Source organism: Monopterus albus, unplaced genomic scaffold (genome assembly GCF_001952655.1).
Source record: "Monopterus albus unplaced genomic scaffold, M_albus_1.0 scaffold90.1, whole genome shotgun sequence".
Classification (NCBI taxonomy): domain Eukaryota; kingdom Metazoa; phylum Chordata; class Actinopteri; order Synbranchiformes; family Synbranchidae; genus Monopterus; species Monopterus albus.
In genome coordinates, this window is record NW_018127970.1 from 1,217,198 (window position 1) to 1,227,941 (window position 10,744).

The following is a 10,744-nucleotide window of genomic DNA, read 5'->3' on the forward strand; positions in this document are numbered from 1 at the left end:
TGGAAACATTGGTATAAATGTCTTTTATGATTTTTTTTTCTTCTTTTATATCCTTTCCTTTTTTTTCTTTTATTTCTTTTTTGTATGGACCTTGAGTCTGCTAATAAAGGATGATGATGATGATGATGATGATGATGATGATATCCATATCAGCGCATATGTTATAATTAGTTTGTCCAGAACAGTAATGACATGTTTATTTTTCAATTTGTGCTGCTGTTAAATGTTACAGCCTTGTACAGAGAGGTGTTCATGTTATTTAATCTCAAATATTATTTCAGGGTGGCTGTGGCTCAGGAGGTAGAGCAGGTTGTGTGACAGTGGTGCGGTGGGTAGAGAGTCGTCTCCCAACTGGAAGACTGAAGGTTTGAATCTCGGTGCCTGCAGTCCACTTGCCAAAAGTGTCCTTGGGCAAGACACTGAACCCCCCCCCAAGTTGCCCATGGTGGCACGTATGCACGCAGCGGCCCGGGGCTCCTCGGCTCCAAACAAAAGTTTGTTGTATGTGTCACAATGACAATAAAATAAAGCTTCTTCTTCTTGAGCAAGACACTGAACCCCCTATTGCTCCCGGTGATAACACCGGTGTGTGAATATGTGTGTTTCTGAGTGCAAATGGGTAAATTGCCAAGTAGCGTGAAAGCACTTTGAGTGTGCTGCAATCCATAGAAAGGCGCTATACAAGTATAAGACCATTTACAGCACTATCAAATATCTTTTGGCTCAAAAATCTAGCATCAGTTGGGCGTTAGCAACAGATAAGGTTTCCAAATATCTATAAAACACAAATAACCACAAGACTGGGCTAAAAATTCACAGTCTAAAAACAATATAATTTAAGTAAAAAAAAGTTTAATTTGTAAAGAGGAGCTAACACCTTTAGGTTCTTCGGTTTTTTTAATACTCACTAGTATAACCAATTTGGTTGGTACTAAAAAGATTTAATGTTCAAAACCTGTCATCTTAATAATAATACTGCCAAACACATAATATCTGTCATATACACTGATCAGGCATAACATTATGACCACTGGCAGGTGAAGTGAATAACACTGACTATCTGTTACAGTGACACCTGTCAATGTGTGGGGTATATTAGACAGCAAGTGAACATTCAGTCCTCAAAGTTGATGTGTTGGAACCAGGAAAAATGGGCAAGTGTAAGGATCTGAGTGACTTTGACAAGGGTCAAACTGTGATGGTGAGATGACTGGGTCAGAGCATCTCCCACACTGCAGGTCTTGGTGGGTGTTGTTGGTCTGCAGTGGTTAGTACCTATCAACAGTGTCTAAGGAAGGACAAATGGTGAACTGGTGACAGGGTCATGGACGACCACGGCTCACTGATGATGAGGTTGACCTACTATAGATTAAACTTTTAACTTCTTTTGTACTTTTCAAAAGATTAAAATTTATTTGAATCTTTGTTAAAATGGCTGAAAATGAGAAACACTGTCCATTGGTCTATATGAAGAGAAAGAGTCAGGGGCTGTAGTGGTGATATCACACCTAGAGTGGTGAGGCTGATGAATTTGTCTAAAAGATTCTCTCTAACTCGTCCTCACAACCACAGTTTTCACTCCTTTTACACAAGGTTTTCACTGAATTGTAGACACATCTGTTCCTGACAGTAGAACTGTGGAAGCAAATGGATTCACAGAAGATGCTCAGTGAGCTGCAGAGTGACACGAGTGCCAACCAACTGCCACACTGACTCCTATGTAAACAGTATTAGGCAGGTGGTCATAATGTTATGGCTGATCAGTGTATATGAGAGTCATTTTCTCTGATAGTTTATGTGAAGCATGTAAAAAAAGGCAGTTTTACAGTTTTACTTAATTTATTCTTTGAAAACCATTTGTTGTTACATAAAGTGCAAATCTGATTTTGGTTTTTGCTTTACATCAAATCTTCATAGGCTTTTAAGTCCTGGGAAACTTGTAATTGTTACTGTGAGTATTTCTCTATAATATTAACTAACTAAAAAGCAACAATCAGAGTTAACATTTGGAAAAGATAACATTCTTTTTTGTTGAACCATTTAGCACTCACAGCTAGTCAGCTGTCAGATTTGATTGACAGTGGCTTGGCAACAGAAGGATACATCCCTTCAGCTGTGGTCAGATTTTGATTCAGATGTTGCTAAACTCAGGTGAACTTGGTGGGACATCACCTTTCCCAACTCCGGCAGAAAATGTTGCCGTCATGTCGGATTGTACTACTCATAATAAGAAGCTGAAAAAAATGAAAAGATTTTTCTGTGCTTTCTTACATCAAAGGATTATAGTAAATGGCATGATATAGCATATATCTCTAATACATATCTGGTACCATATGATGTTGCCAAAGATCTCGACTTGATACTAAAGCACACAGACACACAAAAGCACAGCAGCAGGACTCAATCAACACTGCAGATGGGCTTAACTGACATGCGAGGGTGTAATCTGACAGAGCCGGGAGGAAGGGGGGTGGGGTCAGAGATTTACCTCTGCAACAAGTAAAAGATTGACTGACACCTCAGCTCTTGGGGCAAGGTGGGGGTGGAGGGTGGTAAAGACCTAAACGGAGGAAGTGAGGAGGAACAGTGGGGGCAAATAGAAGGTAGGAGTGGAACAAACATGTTTTCTATGAGAACTGTACTGTTCTGTTTAGAATTTATGACATGATTGTTTATGAATGATGGCGTGATGGAGGATGTAACATCTTCCAAAGAACCAGGGTTTATAATGAAGCTATAACTATGTAGCTTGATTACATAAACTGACCAACAGAACATAATTATCAGTATCTCAGTAATCAAGAGAAATATAAATCATTTTAAAAATTGTTGACATCTCTCTCTCTCTCTGCTTTGCTCACCCTCCTCCCCTGCTCCCATTCAGTTGTGTTTAATCAGCCTCTGGTGGATGTGGATATTGATTGAGGGTCAGTAATCTGTTCAGGTTTGGTAGTTTGCCAGGACCAGACATGTATATGTGTATACATATATATATATACACACACACACACACACACACACACACACACACACAAGGCAAGTGTCCTTGCTTAGGCTGAGTCGAGCTCCTTTGGAGAAGCTTGTTGCTAAAATCCATACAACATCCTAGACATGCATGCTGTGGGTTGAATGTATTTGTGTGTATGTGTGTGTGAGTGTGAGGCAGAGAGAGACTGTGTGTGTACGCTGTAGCTGAGGGGCAGCTGAGATAAAGGCAGAGAAGCTGGAGAGACTGTTTTGTTGTTCTATTCATATGCGTGTCTTTGGCATAGATCAGATTTAAGTGTGTGTTCATTTTGTGCTCTAGAACTTTTTCACAACTCTGTATACATGTTGTTATGTGCATTTGAGCATGTGTTTGCACAGTGTGTGTATGCATTGGGAGGATTGATTGTGTTTCAGTGCTTCAGAGAAATGATTATGATTCTGTGCATGATTGTGTGTGTGTGCACATTCCCCAAGGACTGTCCTCATGCTCTGGACCTTAGCTTGCTAGCTCCCTCCATTCATCTACTTTATTCTCACAAACTACAAAGCAGCACTGCTCCCCAGATGCAACCCCCCAAATACACAACAAACATGTACAGACACACAAACACAGACACACTGCCCCCCTCCAGAGCTGTTTTTTTTTTACCCCATTGTGCTCTTTTCCTCTCTCCTTCTCTCTCTCTCTTCATCATGATAACAACAACACAGTTGAAGCCTCTTGAAAAGCTCACTTTGAATATCAAATTGGTTGCATGTGTGTGTGTGTGGGCAGTGAATTTTGGGGCAACTGCTGACATTTTGTTTGTTCACTGTCTTCTTTTGGGGAGGGGTGTTTATGTTTGTGTAACAGTTGTGTTGTTCAAGTGTATTGATGTGTGCCTGTGAATGAGAGCGTATGCAGATGCATCACTGAAGTGTTTTTTTGGATATACGTTTATGAAAGTGTTACCGTTTCCAAGTCAGTGTACACTGTGTAAGTTGTGGGGCCACTATGGCTCATGGGAGTTGCAGCAATGTTTCGTTTACCTCACTGTGCTCGGGTCTCTGTTGTGCACGTGTGTGGATTTATTTCTGTGTGGGTGGATTTGTGGTTTGAGGTGCAGGTACGAAATACCTGTCTCTGTGACTTGCACATGAACTCTCTGGGCTCCTTATGGGCACTCTAGCACATGTATTGTGTCAGAGTGCACTCAGACACAGTGATGTACACACATTCTCTCACAAACATAACCAGTGGTTTACAGTTATGTTAAGTCACGAGTGTATATTCACATGTAGAACACAAGAAAGCAATATGAGTATGTAAATAATAAAAATGACAACCTCACTGGGTGTCTATTGGACTTTATTGATACTAGCACTAGCAATGGATACTGGCAGTACTTCCCATATTTTTCAGTACATTAAAAATACAGTTATGGGTTGTTTAGGTTTACAGAAACTAAACTAAAACAAAGAAATTTACCATGAGTAGAAAGTGAATTCATTTGTTACTTTGTTTACAAAAAAGGCCTTCTATGTTAATAACGTGCTGTGTCTATTGCTATGGTACTGTGTAGGAAAGATCACTGGATGACTAAGAGCACAACAGTTTATGACTGTGCAATGTTAGTTAAACCAGTGCTTTGCTAAATTACCATTGTTGCCTTCTTTTTAGGCAAAAGTGTATTTCTAGCAACAAATACTGTTATCATCAGCACAGCTAAAATCTAAGCCTATTATTTTGAAAAGTTGAAAAGAGAGTTCACACCATTACATAACTTGTCAGTTTTCAAGTAAAGAGCACAGAAACATGTACAATCAATCTTTTCTCTTACTAACTTGACACATCTAAGGTTATATTTATGCAGAACTGGCACAGTAACAGTAAATGAGCTGTATTTATATAGCACATTTTCCCACTGGTCAAAGTGCTTTACAGGAGATGATACACCATTCACCCATTGACACACTGCATTCATGACAAGCTGCCACCCAACGGCGCTAGTCAAGCCACCAGGAGCAATTCGGGGTTCAGTGTCTTGCTCAGGGACACTTAGGCATGAGGGAGACCAGGAGTTGAATCACCAACTTGCTGGTCAGGCGATGTGAGCCACAGCCACCACAGTGCAATGCAATGTAAAATAACACATTGAAATCTTATGTGTATGTTTCTTTCTGATCCAATTATCAATTATTTGGGGCGAGTCAACATATATTAATATTATTGAGGTTGGGGCAGGATGTAAGTATGAAGTAAAGCGTGTCTGCTGTGGGAGTCACATATCTGCCTGAGCAGCTGGGAAGGCAGGTGAGTGGGTCTGGTGATAAGCACTGGCAGGAAAGTAGCAGACTAGAGGGCAGGTGAAGAATAGTACAGTAAATATAGGACAAAGGAAATGCATAGCTCATATCCTAAAGAGAAAAAGTGGAAAATAAAAAGCAAGGCTGAGGATGATGCAGATGAATTCATGACAAGCAGGTGGAGACAAGTGCAATGCCACAACTGCAATGCAAAAAGATAACCTGTGCTTTACAAAACCTAAAAAGAAAGAAAGAATAAGGTAAAAACAGGTGAATTCAAAAGAACAGAGTAGTGTTAAACAAAAATGCTCTGGTGGTTGTGTTAGTGTCTGTCTGTGACTGATGCATTTGGATTTATCTTCTCCATATAACCACACACTGTAGTACTTCTCAAGGTGGGATAATAATGTGTGTGTGTTTGTTTTTAGTTTGCACAGGGGGAGTACAATTCTAGTGGGTTTGACCTGAACGTGATGCCAGTTTGGAGCAAAAACATCACTGGTAATGGAGTAGTGGTCTGCATCATAGATGATGGTGAGTTGAACCTTCGCTGCATCAAACACGCTCATATTTTCAGCCACATATTTTCAGACTGAAGGCATCTGTGGGTGCACAGCTAGTACATACTGACTGACTTCGCAAATGTGGATTTACTTGTAGCCAAAAAATACATGCAAATGTGGATTTACTTGTAGCCAAAATAAGAACAATGTGGCCTATTGTGGTATATTTACGAGAACAAAATATAGATTTATACAGGACTCGCACTTTGTCTTTTTCTGGGTGAGTTCTAGCAGGTAGTTTCATTTAATATAATGCAGTTTGCATTTGTGTAGTGTGCGACAGGCTGCAGTGTGCACTATTAAAAAGATTTTAGATTGAAGACTTGTCATGCTTGTTGTGATGAAGCTGAACTCTGGCCCTCAGTGGAGAAGGTGAATGATTTATGTTAGCCCCCACCACCAGCAGCAGCACAACTTTCATCGTCATCTTCGTCTCAGTCACGCCACAATGAGAATTCATTTCTCTCTGATTGCTGGGATATCTGGCAACAAGGGAAATGAGAGAGTGGCGTCTTATGGGCTCATTCATCAAGAACTAATTGAAGCCTCACTAGTCTCAAGTGCTGATAGAGCTGGAGTAGTGTTGGAGTGTGCTGTTTGTGTGTGCTAGTCTTCATGTGACACTTTCTTTTTTTGTGCAGCCATGTGCCTCTGACACTGCAGTGTGTGTGTGAAAGTGGACAAGGTGTTGCTGTTCTAAGAAATGAATTCGCAAAATATTTGTGTGTACAAGTGTTTGTTTCTCCATTTGTATCATATTGCTTCTCTCTCTTCTGCATCCTTCTGCACAGACAGAACCTCTCTCTGTCTGTGTGTGTGTGTGTGTGTGTGTGTGTGTGTGTGTAGATATGGGTGGTGAGGGGTCGAGTGTGGATACAGAATGAACAAGCGGGAGAGAAAGAAAGAAATTAAATAGAGGAAGGATATAGAGGGAAATGTCAGGAGAAAGCAAGAGCAAAAAGGATTCAGAGAGAGGGCGAGTGTGTGTGATGTGTGTGTTAATGTAAGTGTGTCTGTGTGTGTCTGTATATGAGACACAGAGAGTATTAGACTTGCACCAGTGAATCTCCTCTCCTCTGAGGCTATTGTACTCTGCTCCCCCTTTTGTATTGATTCCACTGGGCAAGAGCTCCCTCACGCTTTGGCTTTCTCTCTCTGTCGCTTCCTTTCCCTATTGCTCTCATTTACTTGGTATTTTCCTTTTTTCTGTTCCTCCTTTGTTAAGTAGGAGGTGACTTCTTCCTCTGGTCACCTTCTTTTTTTCTTGCCTCCCCATCTTCTTTTTCTCCCTCTCCTCCTCCTCCCTCCCAGACTCTGCCTCTCACAACCAAAGGATCATGTACACGTTCACCTTTAGCCACCTTTCAGTCGATGCCTATTGATTTTAATATCACAATGAAATAAATTATTTTTCTTTGAGTGAAAGCGGCCCTCCTCCTCCACTTCACCTTCCAGTCCTTCAGTTCCTCTCTTTTACAGGTAATGTAATTGGCATCTGAGGATGGTCCACTACAAGCTTTGAGTCACATTCACTGTGACACCTTCAATTTGTATGCCGGTGTTTAGGTTTGTTTCTGACTCTACTCAGACTAGCCTGCTTTTATCGCTGTACTTCACAGACTCTAGCATGGACCTTAGAAACACAGCACATTTAAATCAGAAGCCTCATTAATCAACCATGTGCATTGTATGCACAGTTTTGTGCCTATAACACACATAAACTCTTTCCTAGCCATATAATCCAATTTGTTGGCTTCTGTCTGTGCTGGAGAATGCACATAAATTTAGCTCTAGTCCTGACCATGTGTACCAACACACCCATAGTGGTATCATGGGTAAGTAGTTCCTAAATTAACGTGCCAAAAAGACTATTGTGTGGCAGGATTTCATTTAGTACTGTGGCAATGTAAGGTTATCATATATGACATGTTAGTAAGGGGATGTTTGACAGCAGTCAGTGTTCTGCTAGCAAGGTGGCAACAGGCGTAGCATCATTTCAATCAATCTAGTCTCTTTAAGGAGAAACTAGCTGTGTTCCAATTCTGCAATATATATATACCAGTATACACAGGAAATGGCACAATACAATTTCAATACAATTTTAGAGACCCATCAAACTGTCTTTGTCAATGCAAAGTAATCTTCACTTAATAGAAACTACAGAATACGTTCATTTTGGGGAGGAAACCTTCACTACACATTTTATTTATTTTTAATAATGTTTTTTTGTGAACATGCTACACAGTAATAACCACATTAGAATCAGTTTGTAGTTTAGATTTTGGATACAACACCAGATTAACTGTGGCGACAACATTACTCGCATTATTCGTGGATGACTACAGTCATTTTACAGCAACAAATGACATGTGGAAACAATGGAAAGGCTACAGAACCCTGGGTAAAATACAATAACATCAGCAACAATGGAGAAACACATCAAATATGACTTGTTAAATCTGCTCCCACAGTGCATGCTAGGAAGCTCTAGTGCGCACCACGGATGCTACAGTATCTTAAACCTAATGTCTGGGGTGTTTTTTTTGGCTTCACAGTATGTTTCCCCTACAACAAGTAGCTCCATGCTAATAAGGCTTTGAAATGGATGTGGTTGACCATATGTAAATGAGCCAGTATGGGCATGAGCAGATGGCTGTAGAATAAGTGAGATAAAGGTGTGAGTACATTACCGTGCTTGATAAATACCACCTGTCTTGTTCCTATGGACAATTCCTACACACACATGTTAGACTTTCTCTGTGTCTGCTTGGATCAGTGCAGCTCCCAAACCCTTCCATAGCAGGAATAAAAGACAAATCTCACATGCTGTGTGAATCAACATAGACAGTAATCATTAGGCTGTCATCCACTGATTATGACTGGTGAGTGAGTTAAGGATATAGATTCATCAGTTAAATTGCATCCAGCCCCCACACCCACCTTGTCTCACAGTGCCCCTGTCACCCTACTATCAACACCAGCCTCTGTCCCTCTTGGGTGGATGCCCCGAAAGCACTTCCATATCGATTGCCACTTACACCATTGTCATTACATGTCATTGATAGACGGAGAGAGACAGGACTCACGACTGGGGAAGGGAGGTAGGATGGATGGACAGGTGGAGAAAGAGAAAGAGGATTTACACAATTTACACAAAGAAGACTGAGCAGATTTGAAGATTGTGGGATTTTGTAGTTGCACGTTGCAGCAGTCCACTGATAAGATAATGTAAACTCAGTATGCAGTAGATGCAGAGCTGTATTTATGTTGTCACACTGAATGTATTTATTTTGCTGATATAGTAGGTGTGATAAAAGATTTTATGGCTGATTATGAAAACTTACGTAGCTGCTGTCAGGGAATTGTTCATATCCTACAACCCCAGCTGATTGACTTAATGAGGTGTGTCCAAACAGTATGAAAAGCATTTAGTGTCTGCTCATGTTGTGTGTCACAGTTGTACTGAGTGGGTCAGAGACTTGCTGAAAAATTGCATCTCTGTCAAGTCACTTAAGATAAAGAACTTTTGTATTTTTCTGTACTTTACAATTTGCTTTCTCATTTAGGTTATTTTATCTTTGTGGTCACCATACATTGTCTGTATCTGGGAAGATGCCATCTAAAGACTTTGCAGAGCACCACATTTATTAAAGTAACCAAAGTATTAGTCATCCAATATACATACCATATTTTATCATTTCACAACAGCTGCTCTTATGTGACTTTCTGGTTTTATAAAACGCCATCAGAATAGCTTTGCATCAAAAAGAAGCAATCTTAAACTAAAAGAACAGCTTTTGTGTGAATCTGATTTGAAACACATACTGGGATGCTAATAATGTATCGTCTAGGGACGTGTGTTGATTTAACCAAGTACCAGTGCCAAGTTATCTTTAACTTGATTGAATTTGGTCATATTACTCAGCATCTGCATGTGCACTGTATTTTCCCTGTGCTGTATAAACAAAATAGGCCATCATTTCCCTAATCACTATGCATTTGAAAAATGTTACACACGAGCCACTGAATACTCAGCTGGGTGCTGCTGAGGTGTTCCACAGGACAAAATAAGAGTTACATGTCAGAGTTACATGAATATTTTTCACAAAGTAACAAACTCTCTGAAAAATATCTAAACAGAGTTGTTGTCAAACAGCCCAGAGATTCTTGTATGGGTATAATATTTAGTTATTACAACTAATATTTATTTCACACTGCAATGAAACAGGACTCAGCTATTACTAGTTTGTTAATATTTTTAAATGGTGTAAATGCTTTTTTAAATTATTATTATTATTATTATTATTTTATCTGTTGCAGTTTATTTTTAAATCCTTGGGCTTGTGTTTCCAACAGTGAAAAGCAACTGTGGAATAAAATAAAGCTCATGTCAGTATCTTTACATCCATAAATACTTGTGTTTGTATGCTCATGGTGTGTATGCATCCATGCATTAAGCCAAGCACCTGGCTTAAGTCCAAAGAAGTCAGAAGTCTGCATGTGCTTGTGAGTAGGAGGAGGGCTGGTAGAAATGACAGTGGCCGGCTATGCAAAAGTGTGTCTGACAGGGGAAGCGACGGAGTCAGCGCTTTTTTCCCTCCCTCTTTGCCCCCCGCTGTTCAATCCATCCAGCTGCTGTCACCACAGGGGAGCAGACAATCTATCAAGGCATCGGGATGCATTCTCCTCACCTGCGCCGTGCCTTTAATGAACAGGCAACATGATCCCGGCTGACAAGCAGGAAATGGATGTAATAAAGATTGTTTCTGCATGCTCTTTGCATCCCTGATAAATCACCTTGCTGCGCAACAGATACAGGAGCCACATGGAAATTTGATTTCACACGGCAAGGGGGAGAAAGAAGAGAGCAGTGGGGGGAAAGAGAGCTGCTATAGTGGCAGGGGGGG

At 40.4% G+C, this 10,744-nt stretch overlaps 1 protein-coding gene across 1 annotated transcript in view; it reads left to right on the top strand.

Moving 5' to 3' along the window:
- LOC109964548 (neuroendocrine convertase 1-like) overlaps positions 1 to 10,744 on the top strand; it is a 187,161-nt gene that overhangs the window by 56,970 nt on the left and 119,447 nt on the right. The window contains exon 6 of the mRNA XM_020607920.1: positions 5,703 to 5,808. Coding sequence (XP_020463576.1) covers positions 5,703 to 5,808 — 106 coding nt within the window. The remainder of the gene's footprint in view (positions 1 to 5,702; positions 5,809 to 10,744) is intronic.